A 22,386-nucleotide genomic window follows, 5' to 3' on the forward strand; every position below is an offset into this window, starting at 1 on the left:
GACGAATTTAGAGGGCGTCAGGGCCGAGGCGCGGGAATGGGACTAGCGAGGTTGCACTTTTGGGACCAGTGCAGACACGATGCCTGAATGCCCTCCTTCTGTACTGTAAATAACAAATAACAAGAGCCGCCTTAAATCGGGCTATTGCATCTGAGCAATAAAAAGGACCGCATAAAGCCACACTCTGATTTACTGAAACAAAAACTGAACCACTACAGATAAAGTCATGTCGAATAATAAACGTCTGTATTATGACGTTACAAATCAACTGACCCAATATCAATAAACTTCCCAAACACCCATAAACTGATGCCAGACCAATATACTTGTCCAGCACAATACACCGATCGGCAATGACAATCTGCCCCAGTACCAACACACGGACACACTGTCCTTGTGATGCGCTGTACTCATTTACCATTAGATTACCTGTAAAAACATCCACTATCAATAAACTGAATCACTCCAATAAACTGAATAACACTCATTAACTAACTGGACACTCAGAATCTGACTCTTTGTGCAGAGGTGAATCCAATCCCCCAAAAAATGATCCGAAAACCATTGTCTGAACCGTCACATCAAACGAAGGACAAAACTGAGACTCTGTATCACTGCACTAACGTATCCACAAGGGGGTGGATTGTAGAATTGCTGGATAACGTCAGGCATTACTATTGCACTATTCACCAGCAGAGAGAGGTAATACAGCCTTAGTCCAACCAATGCACTGCGCTGCATGGGTACACTGTATCTTGCGAAGTTTGAATTTCCATCTGCGGGCTTTGGAGTTAAGTGTGCATGACGGTCTGGACTGTTCACCTGAGCGTGTTTCGCTGAACTCGCTTGTTTATTGCCTGTAATTGACATCGCTTTACATTGGTCATACTTGAACCACTGAGAGACCTCTCTCTGTCATATTCTACTTACCACAGATTTCTGGAAGTGAGACTGCCAGTTTTTACAAGATTCTATGAGCACTGTCGACTTTAACATTCCATTCAGGATTTCGTCATTTATAGATGGCTCAGGAATTGTCTGTCCATGTTTCCAATTGGTCCATGTCATTGCCAGTATTGGAACAGAATCTCTGGGTGTCGGCGAGTATACACATACGTAAATGTTATGTATGTATCGTTATGTTATAGTTACGTTATTAACACGGGTCGGAGGAAATGACCCGATTTACTGGAGAGTCTCAAGCTCAGAGACGATTCCATGAAATATCTCAGTAATTATGAAGATATCTTGGCGTGCCACATTATTTACTTGTGCAAAAGCAAATTACTGCGGATGCTGGAATCTGAAATAAAAGAGAAAATGCTGGGAAATCTCAGCATGTCTGGCAGCATCTGCAGGGAGAGAAAAGAGCTAACGTTTGGAGTCCCGATGACCCTTTCTCAAAGCTTAATTCTTGTGTCCTTGCTGAATATTCATTGTCTGATTGGTTCATGGTGTTTCTGGCACCCACTTGTTCCCTCTCCCAAATTTCAGTAAGTGTGAATTACATTGCTGTGGGCCTGGAGCCTCGCTTGGGCAATGATGACAAATTTCACCCGAAAGGGGCATTGGTGAAGCAGATGGGATTTTACAGCCATCGTTTCATGGTCACCATGAAAGAGACCAGCTTGCAATTTCAGATCTTCAAATCATTAATTGTATTTAAATCCCAGCCGCCCTGTCGCTGTTTTAAACACCTGACCACAGAACATCAGCCATATTGTTAGTCCAGTGACATGACTACATTGTTCATGTATAAGCGCCAATATTAACAGGGTTGACTAGCTGGTCACAGATGCAAGAGACCGAGCCAAATACCTTAATGTTCCACCGTTCTGCGTGTGTCTTTTTAAGCGGCTGTAAAACGGGTTGGAGAAACCACTCAGGCCACATCCTCACTGAAATGTAGTTTGATATCCAGGAAGGGAGGAGAGTCTGTCAAATTGGGACAGTATTGGATATACCTGGAGAGACAAAGGAGTGGTTGGCAGTGATATGAAGGGCATTATCCTGTTCCAATTCATTCAATTCACAATAGTTTGCAGAATTCTTCAGTGAAAAGTCCATTTCGGGAGAGACCCCCCTCCCCCCCCCCCCCCCCCAACTCATCCGGGACATGAATAATTTTAATTTGTTTAAATTTTGGTAACTTTAGAGTGACCCCTCAGCAGTTTATTAATATTGATTAAATCCTCTCACTTGTCATTCTCCAGATCTTATTACATTCCAGGAGAGATCAGGCTGATATTACCGTGTGTTTGTTCGGGCTCCAGTGGACAATGTATGGGAACAGCAGATGTCTTCAGCTCCTGTCCTCCAATGGAATCACAGCAGGTTACCAGATATGGATTCAGGTTTGACCTCCCTGTGATTGGACAACAGCAAGTTAGCCATTTATGTTGACACAGACTCAATGACCCTGATTTTCCATCTGATTCCAACAGTATGATTACCTTGAGAATCAGACACCTCGTGCCTTTAATTCTACATTGAAAGGACAGGGAGAATTGCTGCTCCTGGTCTCATTGATTTTGCTGATTGATTTGGACTGAGTGGCGTATCCTTGGCCTGTTGATGTTCTGAGTTAGGTCTTCGGGAAAGTGTATGCAGATTATCATAATTTTGTATTGTGACTCAGTCTTTGTGGTCAGGGTCAATTTTATTTGCAAACTTGTGAGCTCCATGTATTTGTAATGAATTAATGATATTGACCAGATGCACAGAACACAAGTTGGGACATTTCCTTCTTGGATTTTATGCAGCCTGAATTCAAATTACAAGTTTAAATGTCCAGCAACATTCTACTAATACTACAGGGAGCTGCTATCAAAACAAGAACATGGAAATCCCCACCGCGCCAGGTGTTTCCTGTTAGTTCAACACAACAACAAAACACGCAGAGACTGCTCTGGGGATCTGCAGACAGGCAGCTGATTTCCATGCATTGGGATTTATGGGAGTCTTCCTTCATTCCAAGTGATAACATCCTACAAACCGTGCTCCTGGATGGAAACAAGGACCACATCAGCTCTTCCCTGCGGGTCAACGACGGGGGCATTTGTGAACTTCGCATTAGCAGTAAACGTGTTTGTGTGACTTGTTTCACACTGAGTGCTGACATTTCCTCACGCGCTTGGAAAGATGCCCGGGAAATACACGTGGCCCCTGTATGTTGTGCAATTCTGCAGCAATTCTGACAGGCACCGTTTAGATGGTCTGCCGCCCTGCAATGGGCAATGAAGAGAAACTGGGCTACTCAGTCAGTATGATGCTCATGGTAACCAAGGTGACTGTCCTCAACATCAAAGCAGCAGTTACCATGTCTGCCACAAAGCAGGCCACTCTCCTAATCCCATCATTATGCTCGCTGCCAAACTCTCCACAGTTCTTTACACATTTTGCCGGTCATTTTATTTAACATCATTTGCATCCCACCTCCCGACCTGTCTCCTTAAAAAGTAAAACTCTGCAAATGCAGCAATTCTAACAACCAGCAGACAATGCCTCAGCTACTTCGCATAAGAGGGGATGGGCACAGTAAGAAGTCTTATAACACCAGGTCAAAATCCCACAGATTCGTTTGGAATCACTAGCTTTCGGAGCGCACCTCCTTCATCGGGTATGTGATCTGATAGAGGTGTTGCGCTCCGAAAGCTATTGATTCCAAACAAACCTGTGGGATTTTATTTGTATATATTGTAACATTGTATATATTGTGTTGCCCTATTATGTATTCTCATGTATTTTCTTGAATTCTGTTTAATTCCCCTTTTCTTCCCATGTACTGAATGATCTGTTGAGCTGCTTGCAGAAAAATACTTTTCACTGTACCTCGGTACACGTGACAATAAACAAATCCAAATCCAAATCCAAACTTAGCTGAACAGGCAGCATTTGTCGAGAGAGAAGGGGATTCACATTTCAGGCCCTTGTCCTTTGGTGTGAACTGGGATAAAAGTTCCAGTGGTGTTTAAGTCAGAACACAGGCAGTGGGAGGGGGGTGGGGGGTTAGGAGGAAGGATCTGAAAGAACTAAGAAGAAACATTGTGATCGGATGAGAGTCAGGGAGCGATTACATGAAAGACTGAATTATTACCAGTGCATCCTGACAGCAATAAAATGGGAGCAGTGGTCACGGTCTGATTCTTTTCAACGCGACTGAATTCGAAGATCACTGACCTGTCTGATCAGAAGATGAGGCGCTGCTCCTTGAACTACATCTGATTTCACTGTAACAGCGCCGGGGACTGAGGAAGAGGTCAGGGTGGGAGAGGGGCAGAGGATGATATGAGAAAGTTAGTGAAAGTGCAGGCTTTGCTTGCGGATCTGGCGGTGGCGCTCAGCAAAGCAATGATGGTGAAGTGCATCAAAACAAGGTGTCGGGAATTTGACCATCGAAATTCTGTAAAGGAAGAGCAGGAGCGACTGTGTCAGTTGGGAGTCTGACGCTCCGTGCGATGGAAGGGGAGAACCTCAAGTTTTGTCTGCTGGCGTGGATGCTGATGAGAAGGGAAAGCATATTATACTGAGCAGAGGGATGAGAAGGTGTTAGACCAGAAATGTGTGCAATGGGACAGATATGCCCATGGTCCCGGCAACTACGGTGCCCCACAGTGCGAACGGATCCAGAGGTGAGGCAAAGGAAGGGATATCAGATACATGGAAGCTAGCATTATCTGGATGGAAGTCACAGAGATGGAGAGTCGAAGAGAATGCAGCAGAGTGCACACAAGAGTCAGTTTGTGGCAAAGTATAATTAAGGAAACTGTGGGAATCAGCATTCTTGGAGGACATGCTTAATATTGATTCGAATGAGTCACTATTTAGACCGTTCGGATTGTTTATTTATATTTTGGATATGGACCTGTTGTTTGAAAGTGATTTTAATCACTGTATGAATGTAAATCCATTCCAATCTCTAGCCTGATATTTTATAACTGGTTTTCAGTATTAAGTTTCAATAAGTTCGATGAGGAATTGCAGTCAGAACAATGTCGAGGCCCTGTGCGGGATTCGGCTACACCGGGAGGCACATGCGCAGTTATAGGGCCATTGAATTCCCAGAGGGTTGCACCCTTTCTCCAGCCAAAGTATTGGGAGCAAAGAATATCCCTGAATGGATGAAAGAACTTACCTGAAGGAAAGGGGAAAATCCAGAAGACATGGTTGGGAAACAAACAAGTGGCCTGATTAGCCAATGGATCAGGTCATACTGGCAGAGTTTCAGCAGCTAAAATAACGTGGAAAGGAGAGAGAGAGACTAACGTGATAGTCTCGAGATTTCTCCCACATCCATGGGCTTTGGATTACTGAAACAGGAAGTCAGTGCAGGGGAATGCTTGTTAGAAGAAGGCTTGGAGGAGGGATGGCTTCAGATCCCTGAAACACGAGACAGGATGTGGAGCAAGAGGATCGTGGATAAACCAGACTGGTTCCACCAGAACGGGATTGGGGTCAATGTACAGGCACGAACGATAACTAGCGTTGTACGAGAGTTCAAAACATCGGGCAGGGTTAGGATTCTAGGAGCCAGTTACATAGAACATAGAACATAGAACGATACAGCGCAGTACAGGCCCTTCGGCCCTCGATGTTGCACCGACATGGAAAAAATCTAAAGGCCATCTAACCTACACTATGCCCTTATCATCCATATGCTTATCCAATAAATTTTTAAATGCCCTCAATGTTGGCGTGTTCACTACTGTTGCAGGTAGGGCATTCCACGGCCTCACCACTCTTTGCGTAAAAAACCCACCTCTGACCTCTGTCCTATATCTATTACCCCTCAATTTAAGGCTATGTCCCCTCGTGCTAGCCACCTCCATCCGCGGGAGAAGGCTCTCGCTGTCCACCCTATCTCACCCTCTGATCATTTTGTATGCCTCTATTAAGTCACCTCTTAACCTTCTTCTCTCTAACGAAAACAACCTCAAGTCCATCAGCCTTTCCTCATAAGATTTTCCCTCCATACCAGGCAACATCCTGGTAAATCTCCTCTGCACCCGTTCCAAAGCTTCCACGTCCTTCCTATAATGAGGCGACCAGAACTGTACGCAATACTCCAAATGCGGCCGTACTAGAGTTTTGTACAACTGCAACATGACCTCATGGATCCGGAACTCAATCCCTCTACCAATAAAGGCCAACACACCATAGGCCTTCTTCACAACCCTATCAACCTGGGTGGCAACTTTCAGGGATCGATGTACATGGACACCGAGATCCCTCTGCTCATCCACACTACCACGAATTTTACCATTAGCCAAATATTCCGCATTTCTGTTATTCTTTCCAAAGTGAATCACCTCACACTTCTCCACATTAAACTCCATTTGCCACCTCTCAGCCCAGCTCTGCAGCTTATCTATGTCCCTCTGTAACCTGCAACATCCTTCCGCACTGTCTACAACTCCACCGACTTTAGTGTCGTCCGCTAATTTACTCACACATCCTTCTGCGCCCTCCTCTAGGTCATTTATAAAAATGACAAACAGCAACGGCCCCAGAACATATCCTTGTGGTACGCCACTCGTAACTGAACTCCATTCTGAACATTTCCCATCAACTACCACTCTCTGTCTTCTTTCAACTAGCCAATTTCTGATCCACATCTCTAAATCACCCTCAATCCCCAGCCTCCGTATTTTCTGCAATAGCCGACCGTGGGGAACCTTATCAAACGCTTTACTGAAATCCATATACACCACATCAACTGCTCTACCCTCGTCTACCTGTTCAGTCACCTTCTCAAAGAACTCGATAAGGTTTGTGAGGCATGACCTACCCTTCACAAAACCATGCTGACTGTCCCTAATCATATTATTCCTATCTAGATGATTATAAATCGTATCTTTTATAATCCTCTCCAAGACTTTACCCACCACAGACGTTAGGCTCACCGGCCTATAGTTACCGGGGTTATCTCTACTCCCCTTCTTGAACAAAGGGACCACATTTGCTATCCTCCAGTCCTCTGGCATTATTCCTGTAGCCAATGATGACCTAAAAATCAAAGCCAAAGGCTCAGCAATCTCTTCCCTGGCTTCCCAGAGAATCCTAGGATAAATCCCATCCGGCCCCGGGGACTTATCTATTTTCACCTTGTCCAGAATTGCCAACACTTCTTCCCTACGCACCTCAATGCCATCTATTCTAATAGCCTGGGTCTCAGCATTCTCCTCCACAATATTACCTTTTTCTTGAGTGAATACTGACGAAAAGTATTCATTTAGTATCTCGCTTATCTCCTCAGCCTCCACACACAACTTCCCACCACTGTCCTTGACTGGCCCTACTCTTACCCTAGTCATTCTTTTATTCCTGACATACCTTACAGGGGAAGGAAACAGCAACACGGGAGGGAATGGAGAAAAGAGCAGCAAGTTATCACATGGTTTTCTATTAATTGTGCATTACATATTTATTCAACATCGGCAGCAACAGAAACTGAATCTTTCTGCCAGCAATATATTCTGAAGGGATAGAGAAGGGAAAAGAAGAGAATGAGAGGCCCCCTGATCAGAGACAACATTGAAGTGAGGAACGATAAACCAGAGGATTCAGCAACTACATCGAATGGAGAAACTGTGGGGATACAACATGTTTAATAGCGCGACGTTTATCCGAGATTCCCAAACAGTGGGTTACAGATTCCGACGTTAATCTGTCGGTGAACGTTATAGCAATGTCCAAATAATAAAGCAGCAATGTCAGGCCTTTTCAATGGCCCTAATGACTGGTGCTGACGACAGTAAGAAGCAAGATGGGTGAATGATTCCTCAATTGTGGAGACTAGAATTTCCCAAACCCCTATGGTTGCAGCTCAGTAATGGACCAGTTTTCCAAGTAGTTCCGGGGAATAATATAGCACAAGTGTTTCAGAGGAAGGAAATCTAAGCCCAGAAAGCAGAATATAATTAGGTATAAAGAAATGAGGCAGGGCAGAAGAAAATTCAAAGAGGCCAATTTTCATCAGAAAGTGAGGCATTGCCAGTGATAGAAGAAAGGATTGTAGATAATATTAGCGTCCAGGGCAGACATAATTCGGATATAAACTAAATTCATTCCGAGAAGAGGAACAAAATAATAACGCTAAAACTCTGACAAAAAGCGTTCAATGCTTCTTGTATATTACTCTGCTGCCTGCAGACTGGAAGATTACCAATAGAACACCCCTGATGATAAAAGATGGGCAAGGTAACTGTTGGAACGAGGAACTAATCCTCGGAACATCAGCGATGGTTTAGAAGCCGAGGACAGGCCCTCATCTGAGATCAAGTTATACCTAAGGCTTGATTTTCTTGACATGTACAAATGGCCCTGGATCACGAGTAGAAAACAAAATTCCCATATATGCAAACAGTACAAAAGTTGGCGGTGAAGCAAATCGTGAACATATCAACAATATAATTCAGGAGGACATAGAGATACTGTTGAAATGGGCAGAGCGGGTGCAAGGTTCGGTTTATTGGGATTGAGTGAGAAGTGATGCATTTTGTGTAAAAACGCATGCAGTGATAGTTTGGAAATAATGATATTTTGAGAGGATTCAGGAACCAAGTTGCGTGGTGGAAAGGCCCACAATTCTCAGAAGGTCACTGGGAAAGTAGAGAAGGTGATTTTCAAAAGGCAGATGTGTGTTAAAGAGAAATATAAAGAAATCGCGGTAAACCTTTATGCTTTATGCTTCAGTTGGAGCATTGTCTACAATTCTAAACACTGCACTGTCTGTAGGGCATGAAGGCCCTGGACATGGCACCGAGGTGGTCTAGCAGGAAGTCACCATGGGTGAAGCAATTCCGTTTGATGGAGGAACTTGCATTGATCAGCTTGGAGCAGAGAGGATGAGGGAAATCAACAGTTATTCAGAATGCTGAGAGATTTTGATAGAGGAAGTAGAGGGGAATGATTTGCTCCCAGAAGTGGGTCAGGGACAGCAATTGGTAAATTGAACAAATTTAATAAAGGGACAGAAGTAATGAGGGAAATTAATTCACAGTGTTTTTTTTAAAATTCAAAGCACGAGCAAGCTGAGTGATGAAATGCGATTCGAGAGGAGCTCTTTAAAGGCGATTGATCATCTTGAAGAGTCCTATTTGCTGGGTTCTGGGAAGAAGCTGCGTTAATGATACTCTCTCACACAGCTATTTCAAAGAAGCTGAACCGAGCGGATTCCTCCTGTTCTTGATTGAACCTATACTCTAGATGCAAGATCATTGACTCATTTTCATTTCAGACTGTTGAATGTCATTAGCCTCTCAGGACAAGCTGGTAGTTGGAACCTGGACACATTTTATCTATTAAAGGTCACATTACTTCTCATTGGTGCATTTGACCAGACTGCAATTGACGGTTTACACATACCAAATCCTATTGGGTGTTTGGAAGGAAATATCTGTAGACTCTGTTGTCAAAGGATTAAGGTCCAGAAGAGGCGGAGAGTTGAAAGGTGCTGAAGCGGCCGCTCAGCATTGGACCAATCTTCAGACTGTATCGCTGTAACTGGCAGCTGGAACGATGTCACGGTCCTGCCTGACCTTAATCCTACTGCAGCTTTTGATATGTAAGTTTTTGAATGTCTTCGATTCTCCAATGATACACTGATCATTACTGAAATATGTGCATAATTTCTAGAGGCTGCTTTAGCTCATTGCGCTAAATCGTTGGCTTTTAAAGCAGACCAAGCAGGCCAGCAGCACGGTTCGATTCCCGGCGACTAGGGGCTGTTCATAGTAACTTCATTGAAGCCTACATGTGACAATAAGCCTTTTTCATTATTAATATTGTTCTCCGTCCACACTAACACAACATAATGAGCTGATGTGAAAAGTAAAAGATATTTTCTTCACTTTTCATTTTGTGATGGGTCATTTAATGAGATGTCAGAAATCGTGGCTCTCGCCTTAGATTTGTGACTATGGTGCAGAGAGCAGGCTGGATTTCAAACTCGTAGTGGTTTATTGAACTGAGTCTGTTATACAGAGAGTGCGATCACCCAGATCACAGGGTGTGCCGGTGTCTGCAATAGTATTCCAGAAACCCATGACAGAAAACCATCGAACTGAATCAAAGCTGCCGTTCATTGGGATGGAGTGGAATGGATATTGAAATGGTTTTTTTAATTTGCAGAACCTCAGCTGATACATTTTGTGGATTGTTTGGTTCGCATTTCAATTCTACCATCTGCAACATTAGAAATGTTCTCCATTTCTGCTAATGAGTAATGACCGGTGATATTCATATCGCGCTTGTAGAGTTCAGGAAATGCCAAAGAGTTCGACTGTCAGAGGGACACATTGCTGAAGTGCATTCGCTGCTATAATGGAGACAAAGCGGCCGTTACATTAGGTACAGAAAGTCCCAACAAACAATAACATGATCATAACTAACCCCATCGGTTGGGATGTTGGCTGAGGGCTTAATGTTGGCGAGGAAAGCTGAGCGTCAGAATAGCGCCTCATTCAGAAGAGACCATCTCAGTGCGGCAGCAGCTTTGCAGCCTGGAATTTAGGCTCAAGTCTTGATTGACAATGGCTCTCGTCGGCAGGACCTCTTCACCAAACAGGGGAGAGTGCTGGAAACTGAGCCTGGGCCAACAGGAACAGTGTTTCCGTGCAACTTCGGAGTTTCGAACATTTCACCTCTAATCTAAATATATTTCATATTACCCGTTATGAGTCCTGTCAAACTTAGCTTTAAAAGTGAAAGCAAATACAATATCGCAACAGTTTGCTTTACTTTGCCCGCTGTCGCTATCTGCAGAAATGACAAACTAGAAGTGAAATTCTAATCTGATCATTTAAAGCGAGCATGCGAGAAGGAGTGTGCTGTCATTGTTAGATCAGAGTGTCTTACCATCTGGGTTTAAATTAGCCTACCTAGTGTAGAACACCAGTCAAAACTGTATCGACTGCCGACTGATCACACACACATGGTCCTGTTATAAATATTTCTCAATAGAAGTTCGGTCTGAAATCCATATGGTACAGATCATCAAATTAAAGTATTTGCGGCCTTTGTTCGGGGTGAAAACGTTGCTCTTAGTGTACTAGCGAGGGATGGAACGTGTTTTTCAAAAGTGTCTTTATTATTGGCATCATTAAATCGACTGATGTATTGAGAAAATTATGTTACTGAAAATCCCAAAATATGTTGCGGGATTGGCTCTGCGTTATTGGTTAGATAGTGGTGGCCTTCAAAATGATCACATTTAATATTGCTCAATATGTTCTATTTCATGTATTTATACACAGTGCCTTGTGTTGATGCACATTTAACAATGGACCATATGCTCCATGTATATTTACACAGAATCATGTTGTGTTTAATGACATGGAAACGTGCTCTTCATTACATTTCCACCGACACCATATGTTGTTTGAGTTGACTCCATCCAGGTTCCCATTACCTCCAATATGTGTGTGTGGAATAAACCTGCTTGGTTACATTAGTTGCTTTTTATACTAGAAAAGTATTCTGGTTTGCTGCCAGGGACAATTTCTGCCACTGCTCCCTGATACTTTGTGCAGTTAGCGACTATTGGATGTTAAAATCCGGTATATGTGGATTAATTAAAGTTCCACTATCTTCAAGTTCCATTCAGTATGTCGCTGGGTTTGAGCCTGCACCTGGATTGCTGAATATTGGCATAGGAATACCCTGCTGAGTTCAGTAGGCAGTAGGTATAACTTGGACTTGTGCTGTACACTCACGGGGTTAATTGACTCTCCAGGCTCTGATATAATTGGAGTGGTCACGTCCAACAGGTTGGGTCTAAATAGTCTGCTTCAATTTGTGTCTGTTATCTCTGTACAAGAGCCGAGGACAACCACGTGAAGAAAACTGGTGATGCATTGGTGTTCAATTTTAGTGGAAATATGAGGTTGGGAATTAGAATGCGTGTTAATCCGATGTAAGATATTGGACAAATATATTGACTGAGTGACAGAGATGGTCAGGGTTTCCTGATAGATGTTGATGGAGTTTGAAATCAACTCAGTGAGACGCGTGTTAAATGTGAATTCCAGAAACTGCACAAACTATTCACTTTTTACTGAAGCATTCGGTAATAAACTGTAATAAAATAAAGGCGCTTTTCTCAATAGATTTTGATCATCAAACGATGGGAGAAATAGATTCAGAGAGTAATCTGCAGCTCAAAGTTTGCTCTTTCCCGTTGCTTCAAATGCGGATTGCTCCTGGAAACATTTTTTTTACCAATGGGATGATGAAAAGGGACATATTTCTCTTCAATACAGGGGGAGGGAGGGTGAACACTTCAAACCATTCCTTTTATTTGTATATTTCTAATTTGATGTTAGGGCAACACAGTGGTTGGCATTGCTGCCTCATGGCGCCGAGGACCCGTGTTTGATCCCGGCCCGGGGTCCGTGTCCGTGTGGAGTTTACACATTCTCCCCGTGTCTGCGTGGGTCTCACCCCCACAATCCGAAATGGTGAGACGGTTAGGAGAATTGGACATGCGAAATTGCCCCTTAATTGGAAAAAACAGAGTTGAGCACTTTAAAGAAATTTAACTCAATATATGTCCAATGTTTTTTTTTAAGAGCCTCAAATTAAGAAAGGCACAATTCTTCATTCTGGTCGCAGTCAGTAATATGCGCATTATATCTGATCCCGACATTCACTGGTAACTGAATTTGGACGGGAGATTTTCGACATATTTTGATCCCCATTCACACCGCATTCATAATTCTGTCCCCGAAATTTCGCAGTCTGATTCAAAGAAGGAACTAACTGAGAGTAAATAGCCTGTACACTATTTATCAGGTTGGACTATGGCTCAAACGATCCAATAGTATTGCATTAATCAGAGGGGGAAACAATATTGTGGCATTATGATGCCATTGATCTGATGCGGATCTGTTGCATCTGTCTGACCTTTTTCATCAAATTAATTTTGGATGTCATACATTGGCAAATGTAGCGCCTTGAGATATTTCCTGTATTTGGTCTCTTTCCACGTGATCCGTAAGTTGATGTAGTATTTCATACCCAGACATAATTCTGAACGTCCTTCCACATGCCCTAGAATCTTTATGTATATGTCCGGCATCTCCTGGGAGAGGGGTGCAATGTGGATCTACAAGATTCACTGCACGAACAAGATTCGACAGCACCTTCCAAATGCACGAGCGCTACCATCCAGAACGACAAGAACAACTTGGGACAGTAGATCAGAAAGGATATTATTGAACAGTGGAACAGGCTTGGTGGGTGGGCTCTGTGGTTGATTCCTGCTCCACTGAATTCTCCTTCGTCTCCTTTCACAAGTTCCACATTGCGGTCCCTTTATGTGACAAATCCCATATTTAAATGTGACCAGAACAATTTGCACGGTTCCAGTAAATCTTTGCTACGTGTTTGCTTATTGTCTCCCGAAGATAACGTTTATTCAGGCACAAGCTCAGGAAGTTAGAGATTGCTTTTTTGGAAGCTACGGATGACACTATTGATGTTTGTCCGGTTTCTTTGAGCTGAGTTATTCGTGTCCGCTATTTTAATGGTGCATTATCGCATTGTTAAAAAAAATGTTGCTTCCTCCGCCAATAAGAACTCACTGAGCTGCGAAAGTTGTTGAAAACGGACATTAAACGGTTTAATGTAAAATAATGATTTCAATTATTCACCCAGCCAATAATCTATTGGAGACACATGACCTGATATTTTCCAATCTCAAAGATCACCCATGGAATTAACTTCCATCAGCTGAAATGTTCAAGTTTTTAAATGTCATGCAGGAATTTGAATTGCGGACTATGGAATTTCAGGTTGTCCCTGCTTACTTCGACTCATATGAGTTTCTTGTTATTTATACTAAAATTGGACTGTTTGTCTTAAGAAGCTTCAACGACAAGTTAACTGAGGTGAAACGTTTTAAAGTAATTTCACAGTTGGCCACCAAGTAGATAACTCCGAATTGTAGTATTCCCACTGAAAATTGAGGCGGGATTCCCAGTCAGCTGTGGTTTAGCGTGTTTAGCAACTGAGCAGGACGCGGAAGGAATAGTCAGTTTGATATCTAGACGCATATACCTGCGATTTGGACAAGGGGTTAACAGAAAAATACATTCACACTTCGTGGCCACAGCAGCAAAAACAGCGGATTAAAAATGGGAGACAATGGAGATAAAAGGAGTCGTGTAAATAAATGGGAAAGCAGTAAATTGTGAGAAAGAACAGTGTTTGAACACCTGAGTTACCAGGAGGAAATCCAGCCGAATAGGTGAGAATGGGAGCCTCGGTTATAGATTATTGTTACTAATTTCCGCGGTTAAGCAGCAGTGGCGAGCGCGCAATGAATTGATCGACCCGAGTTATCCAGAAAAGGTGGAGGTGAGAGTACTTCGACAGACAATAAATTATTGGAATAAGGTCCACAGTGACAGGGATAACTGAGGGCGATTAATCTGCTCGGTTGGCGGGCTGAAAGGGGACACAGGAAGACGATAGAAAGACTGAATGGATTGAAGCAGGTTCACGCAAACCACATACACATTCAGATTCTGAACATTTCGGAATAAATATTGAAAAAATATTGCCTCTGATCTTTCACTGAAATGCAGGCAATGGGCTATTTCAGGATGCTGACTGATATCAGAGAGATTTGGCAAAGACAGTTGAGACTCCAGACGGCATACAATGATCGCAGACAATTTACATTACGGAACCAGGACAGAAAGAGGTCAATGGTTGGCCAATTGGAATGATGTAAAATTCTGCTGGACAATGTTATGAAGCACCTGAAGATCTCGTGTTTGAATCAAACCTGTTGGACTTTAACTTGGTGTTGTAAGACGTCTTACTGTGCTCACCCCAGTCCAACGCCGGCATCTCCACATCATGAAGATCTCTGGGGTGGATGAGAGGGGGTGGGTGAGAGGGGGTGGGGGGGGGGGGGGGGTGACGGCGGGGAGATTTGGGGCAGTTCAGGTTCGGGCGTCGGTCTGGAGGCCGAGCTGCAGACACTGGGAGGGGCGAGTTACCTGGACATTTCATTCCAGGTAGCAGTCACACACTTTAGGATAGACTTTTGATTCGGTCAGGGGCGGGATGGCGTGACTGCGGGAGAGAGAGAGATAGTAGGATACGGGGGATAGAAGTGGCCCTTGGAATTGTGCAACAGATTCTAGGTATCTGCAGATGCAGGGGTTGCAGCCTGGTGGACCTTAGCATCAGTCCAAAGTCCAAAGATGTGCAAGTTAGATGGATTGGACATGATAAATTGCCCTTAGTATCCAAAATTACCCTCAGTGTTGGGTGGGGTTACTGGGTTATGGGGATAGGGTGGAGGTGTTAACCTTGGGTAGGGTGCTCTTTCCAGGAGCCGGTGCAGACTCGTTGGGCCGAATGGCCTCCTTCTGCACTGTAAATTCTATGATCTATGATGATCATGGTACAGAAAGCCATTCAAAATTTGAAAGAAATATAGTAGTAGCTCAGCATACTGTAGTACAGTCAGAAGACTAGACAAAGATATTTGGGTCTGTCTAGGAGGTAGTGTTTCCAACCCAGTGCCAGAGAGGTAATTATCTCTGGATTATTACCTGAGCCTTGAGCGAACTGGTGTCGGGTAAATAATTAGAGAGATGAATGCGCACTTCAAACTGTATGGGAGAAATATGTTTCCATACATGGTCACTGTCACCTGTCTTGGGGAAGTGGGAACTGTACCATTAGGTTGGCCTTAGTCTGAACTGTGTTGACTTCAGGGCTCTGACGTCGTCCTATAGCTAAGGCAGTGGAGAGCTTGAACCTGAATAGAGAGGGGAGGATATTGTGCGAGCGCAGTTGTCCTAAATCAAAGGGAAACTAGTAGGGAATAGAGCAGAGTACCGATTTGTGAAACGTTATCCAGAGAGTGGCAGTAAGAGACAGAAAGTACAAAGTTCAGTTACCAGCAGAAAAGGCCAGAAATTCCATAAAGTATTAACACGGCTGAATTAAAGTCTGTTTGTGAATGCAGGTAGCATTCATTACAAAATGTATGAATCGAAGGCACAGATAGAAATAAATACGAAAGAGAAAATGCTGGAAAATATTAGCAGGTCTGGCAGCATCTTTAGGGAGAGAAAAGGGCTAAAGCTTCGAGTCCGATGACTCTTTGTCAAAGCGAACAGACAGAGAAAGTGGGAAATATTTATACTGTGGAGTGAGAATGAATGATGAGTTACAGCGACAGAAACCCAGGGAAACCGGGTGCTAATAGCCACAGAAACCAAGGGGAAAGAGAACTAATGACAGTCCTCAGGAAGAACAAAGGATGTGAAAGGTTAAACAGTAGGGAAACTAACATCAGAGGATGAACTGTAGAAAGGTTCTTTTATTTAATTTATTTTGGTGCTTCTCACAGAAGATAAATATAATGGTATGAGTGGCAAGATTTCTGAGGTGCACTGGGATACTCCATTAAATAGTATGGTGGGAGACAGGCAATCAGTAATATTTAAGGAATTATTACAGATTTACACGGGGATCGGTTAGCTCAGTTGGCTGCATGGCTGGTTCGTGCTGAGTGACACCAACAGCACAGGTTAAATTCCCATCCCAGCTGAGGTTAGCCATGGTCTGTCTCAGTATATATTCTCGACATGATCCTCCACCCACCCATCTACATCTCCCTCCCCCCCCTCCCCCCCCCCCCCCATCAGCATCTCCTTCTATTCCTTTTTCCCTCATGTATGTATCTAGCTTTACGTTCAATGTATTCATGCTGTTCACCTCAACCACTCACTGTGGTAACGAGTTCAACATTCTCACCACTCGCTGGGTAAAGCGGTTTCTATTGAAATTCCTATTGGATTATTGAATCCCTTCATAATCTGAAAGATTTCCATCAGGTTACCCATCAGTCTTCTCTTTTCCAGAAAAAAGCAGCCCCAGCATTTCCTGGGTGTTAAATGTTCTCAGTTCTGTATATTATGAATCTTTGTTGCATGTTAACGGGCAGCACGGTAGCATGGTGGTTAGCATAAATGCTTCACAGCTCCAGGGTCCCAGGTTCGGTTCCGGCTGAGTCACTGTCTGTGCGGAGTCTGTGCGTCCTCCCCGTGTGTGCGTGGGTTTCCTCCGGGTGCTCCGGTTTCCTCCCACAGTCCAAAGATGTGCGGGTTAGGTGGATTGGCCATGCTAAATTGCCCGCAGTGTCCTAAAAAAAGTAAGGTTGGGGGGGGGGGGTTGTTGGGTTACGGGTATAGGGTGGATATGTGGGTTTGAGTAGGGTGATCATTTGCTTGGCACAACATTGAGGGCTGAAGGGCCTGTTCTGTGCGGTACTGTTCTATGTTCTGTGTTCGAAATGGGGGGAGGGGAAGGGGGAAGCAAAGAGGAGAACGGTTAAGGAAAGGTGGATAAGATTGGGGGAGAGGGGAGGGAATTAAATATATAGTAAGAAAGAAAGAAATGGTAAAAGACAATTAAACTGAAATGGGAGGAAAATAAATGGGTCGAGGTGGGGAAGAGCTGATCATCTGAAGTTGTTGAATTCGATGTTCAGGCCGGAAGGCTGTCGGGTGCCTAACCGGAAGCTGATATGTTGTTCCTCCAGTTTGGGTTGAGTTTCACTGGAAGCTCAGAAATACATGTGACCTGACAGCCATTTACAGAGACCGTTGAAAGTTGATGAAGGCAGGGAGCTGAACATTGGAGGGTGATGGATAGTTCAGAATAACAGGAAGGTAGGACAATATGGTGGTAATACTCTGCTAATTAAAAATGGCATTAGTACAGCCGTGAAAGCAGATCTTAGATCGAAAGAGCAAGATGCTAAATTTATATGCAGAGACAATAAATAGAAATGACTTTAGGGGTAGTAAACAGCCCCCTTACAGTAGTTGCTGTATGACATGGTATACAGGATTCGGTAAATGGGACATGGAAGGAAAGCACCACGATAATCATCAGTGAGTTTAAACTACACATTGTGTTGGCGAATCTAATGGGCCAATATAAACTAGAACACAAGTTCATACAATGTATACGGGACAATTTCAGGGAGCTGTGTGCTCTTGAGCCAAACAGGGAGCTGGATATCCTGGACCTGGCAATGAAAGATCATTAACAAATAACCTGAAAGTAAAGGACCCTCTTGACAACAGTGCTCCAAACAATAGACGGTTTCAAAGAACAAAGAAATGTACAGCACAGGAACAGGCCCTATCGCCCTCCAGGGCTGTACCGGTCATGATGCCAGCCTTTGTCAAAACCCTCAGCATTTCTTTGTGCCGTATCCCTCCCTCCCCATTCTATCCATGTGCTTGTCAAGATGCTTTTTGAACGCCGTTAATGTATATGCTTCCATAACCTCCCCTGGCAATGCCTTCCAGGCACCCACCACCCTCTGCGTAAAAGACCTGCGTAGCACAAGACTAAACTTTGCCCCCACGGACGTTAAACCTCTGCCCCCTGAGACTGATCCCTCCACCTTGGAAAATAATGCTTGACCATCCATTCTATCCATGACCCTCATAATCCTGGAGATCTGAGGGCACCCCTCAACCTCCATCTTTCTAATGAAAACAGTCCGAGTCTCTTCAGCCTCTCTGCATAGCTAATACTTTGCAGACCAGGCAACATTCTGGCAAACCCCCTCTGCACCCTCTCCAAAGCCTCCACATCCTCTGGTAGTTTGCTGACTAGTATTGTGCACAGTATTCCAAGTGCGGCCTTACCAAGGTTCGATACAACTGTAGCATGACTTGCCAGTTTTAATATTCGATGCCCCGTCCAACGAAGGCAACCGTTCCATATGGTTTCTTGACTACCTTGTCCACTTGTGTTTCCACCTCCAAAGATCTTCGGACGTGCCGTGAAGTAAAGGTACCTCTTGACAACAGCGATCACAACAGTAGACAGTTTCAAAGAACAAAGAAATGTACAGCACAGGAACGGGCCATTCGGCCGTCCAAGCCTGTGCCGATAATGATGCCCTGACTAAAAACAAAACTTCCGTCCCTTACTCAGTCCGTATCCCTCTATTTCCTCTCTATTCATGTACCCATCCAGATGCCTCTTAAATGTTGCTCATGTGTCTGCTTTTACCACATCATCTAGCAACGCATTCTAGGCACCCACCACTCTCTGTGTGAAAAATGTACCCCGCAAATCTCCCTTAACTTTCCCCCTCTCACGTTGAGGGGCTGGTTTAGCTCACTCAGCTAAATCGCTGGCTTTTAAAGCAGACCAAGCAGGCCAGCAGCACGGTTCGATTCCCGTACCAGCCTCCCCGGGCAGGTGCCGGAATGTGGCGACTAGGGGCTTTTCACAGTAACTTCATTGAAGCCTACTCGTGACAATAAGCGATTTTCATTTCATTTCATTTCATTGAAGCTGTGTCCCCTTGCAATTGGCACCTCCAGCCTTAGACAAAGCCTCAGACAATCCAGTCTGCCTATGCCTCCCATAGTTTTGTAGACCTCTATCAGGTCTCTCCTCAGCCTCCATCTTTCCAGCGAAAACAATCCAAGTGATTTAACCTCTCCTCATAGCCAACGTTTTCGATACTGGGCAACATCCTAGTGAAGCTTCTTTGCAACACTTCTCTCTCCAAAGCTTCCACGTCCTTCTGATAATGTGGTGACCAGAACTACACGCAATACTCCAAATGCGGTCTAACCAAGGTTTTATATACCTGCAACATGATTTTCCAATTCCAATACATAATTCCTCTGCTGATGAAAGGGAACTGTGGGCCTGCATTCCATCGTCTACCTGGCTTGTCGATGGTGACCAGAATTTGGTGGGTCAGGTGGTAAGTTACCCACCGCAGAATTCCCAGCCTTGGTCCAGTTTCGTTTCTGGTCAATGGTAACATCTTCCAGGAAGTTTATGGTGGGGAATTCAGTAAATTGTGGTCTATGGTAATGCTGTTAAAAGTCACGGAGATATGGTTAGATTCTCTCCTGTTGGAGATGGTCATCCATCTGAGTTCAGCATTTCATTTTTATCAATAGGAAACTTGCGTGTGGCAACAAGGCATTCTCTACACAATCACAAAATGAAAGTACAAATTTGCAAGAAAAATATTTATTCAAGTAAAAGCCGGTAAACCGAAACGAACGACAAACATGAACAAAATCCTCCCATCATTAATATTTGACAACTTCTAATACGAGTAATTGAAGTGAACAATTTAGTATATGTTGCCCTATTAAGCCATTGCCCGAGTTCATTGGCGCTTTTTTGCTGCAGTGAAGGTATTAAAACATGCATTTTTCCGGAGCTCTTCCATTGTGTGAGGGACTGGAAAAGATTCCCTCTATTTTAGCGGGAATTCTTACCATCCCATTTGTGATCTGTTATTTGTGACGGTTTCATTCATGTCCTGATTTAGCGCACTCTAATTCTCAACGTCTCATTTCAGGCAGCCCCGGGGACAGTCAGACACCCGCATCAGGTAATCGCCCTTTATTGTCAGATGCTTTCGATCGCAGTTCCCTCTCCAATCTATTAATTGTGAAGACTAGGTCCCCATCTCAATGTCTTTTTTTTAATCACAGATTAAGCTACTTTCTGCTTATCAATCAGAAGGGGTTAGTGTGGGCAGCATGTTGGCGCAGTGTGTTAGCCCTGCTGCCTCACGGCGCCAATACCCCAGGTTCCATCCCTGCTCTGGGTCACTGTCCGTGTGGAGTTTGCACATTCTGCCTGTGTCTGCGTGGGCTTCGCCCCACAACCCACCGATGTGCAGGCTCCGTAGATTGGCCACGCTAAATTGCCCCATATTTGTAAAAAAAAACGAATTGGGTGCTCTGAAATAAAAAAAAAGTGTCCCGCGGACTGTCCCGAATGATCTTTCACTCCAGCTGACAGACTGCTGCTGTCTTCATTCACAGAGATCACAACTGCAGCACAGTGAAGATCAGTGTGAAGAATCGCCTCCACTCACACTGCTGCCGGTCTCCATATTCCAGCTGACCAACCAGCAGTCACACCGAGATCACATGAACACAGAGGCCGAGATTCATTGGCGGTGATGGTCTGAGGTCATTTCTCCTGATCGTTCCTGTGACACGATCCCATTGTTTTGTTCCAATCAGAATTGAACATCAGGGAAACAGATCATTTCTCCTCAGTCCAACTCCCGATCACTGGAAATTAAAATCCACACTGAAACTCTCACTTGCTCAATCCCATTAGAATAGCTGTGATGGTGGAAACTTCCCTCTAAATCCAGTTTCACTGCTCACATGCACCGCTTATCATTGTGTCTGTTTCCCTTTTTACCATGCTGAATATTGACTCTGGGATTTATTCGGGTCTGGATACAACCCAATGTTCCCAATGACCCACCTCCCCCTTTATCTGGCCAACGGGGACGGGCGGTGCGCTGGGAGGCTGTGGGTTTTGTGCACTGTTACCCTTGATATTATTTCTGGTATTTTACAGAATTACAAACACTGAGACTGGTGGATGGGGGCAGTCCATGCTCTGGGAGATTGGAGATTCACCACAGGGGTCAGTGGGGGAATGTGCTGCATTACAATTGGGACGTGCGGGACGCCGCTGTTGTGTGTCGGGAGCTGGACTGCGGGACGCCGCTCTTTGCACCGGGCAGGGCTCACTTTGGAGAAGGAACCGGAACCCATGTGACAGGACATGTTGAGTGCACCGGGACCGAGAGCGCCTTGTCACAGTGTCCTTCAGCAAAGTGGGGTCACTATACCGGATTACCACACTTCAATGATGCCGGTGTCATCTGCTCAGGTAAGAATCCTCCTGTTGACTCTCATTGCCCACCGGATCTAGTGGTTTCCTGAAAAAGGTGAAATGAAATAATCGGGAAAGTAAAACCTTTTTAAAAATGCATTCTTTTTCCAATTATGGGACAATTCAGCGTGACCAATGAACCTACCCTGCACACACTTTGGGTTGTGGGGGTGAGACCCACGTAGACACGGGGAGAATGTGCCAACTCCAAATGATATTGACCCGGGGCTGGGATTTAGGCCGGGTCCTGGACGCCGTGAGGCAGCAGTACTAAGCACTGCGCCACCGTGCTGCCCACGAGATGATAAGAATTCCGGAATTCTCTAGTGTTATTCAAATTAGATTACCATCAAGATCACGGTTTGTTTTATGTTGTGTCCCTTGAATTGCATTTAATACACGCCTCCACCAAATTTAATAAGATGTTGTTTTTATTTACATTTACGATGAAGAGAGAAGAAGTTTCCATTGACATTTAGCCTCAAGCCGCAGAGAATGAACTGAACTGATGGAAATGTTAAAATCTCCATTCACAAAACCAGCAGCCACTACCGCGCATGCGCCATCCTGCTGGCTCTGCGTCTGCGCAGACCGCTTGCTGTGATGTGTGATATTTGAGAGGGATTGTGAAGCTGGGACTGAGGAGGGAGCAGCTTT

General features: G+C 44.3%; 1 protein-coding gene across 1 annotated transcript in view; it reads left to right on the forward strand.

Annotated features, from left to right (window-relative positions):
- Positions 1–2,939: 2,939 nt before the first annotated feature.
- Positions 2,940–22,386, forward strand: part of LOC119957544 (deleted in malignant brain tumors 1 protein-like) — a 41,242-nt gene continuing 21,795 nt past the window's right edge. Inside the window, exons 1-3 of the mRNA XM_038785691.1 lie at positions 2,940–3,167; positions 10,257–10,350; positions 21,409–21,726. Of these exons, the coding sequence (XP_038641619.1) occupies positions 2,940–3,167; positions 10,257–10,350; positions 21,409–21,726 (640 nt within the window). The remainder of the gene's footprint in view (positions 3,168–10,256; positions 10,351–21,408; positions 21,727–22,386) is intronic.

The sequence above is a fragment of the Scyliorhinus canicula genome, chromosome 26 (assembly GCF_902713615.1).
Source record: "Scyliorhinus canicula chromosome 26, sScyCan1.1, whole genome shotgun sequence".
Lineage (NCBI taxonomy): Eukaryota > Metazoa > Chordata > Chondrichthyes > Carcharhiniformes > Scyliorhinidae > Scyliorhinus > Scyliorhinus canicula.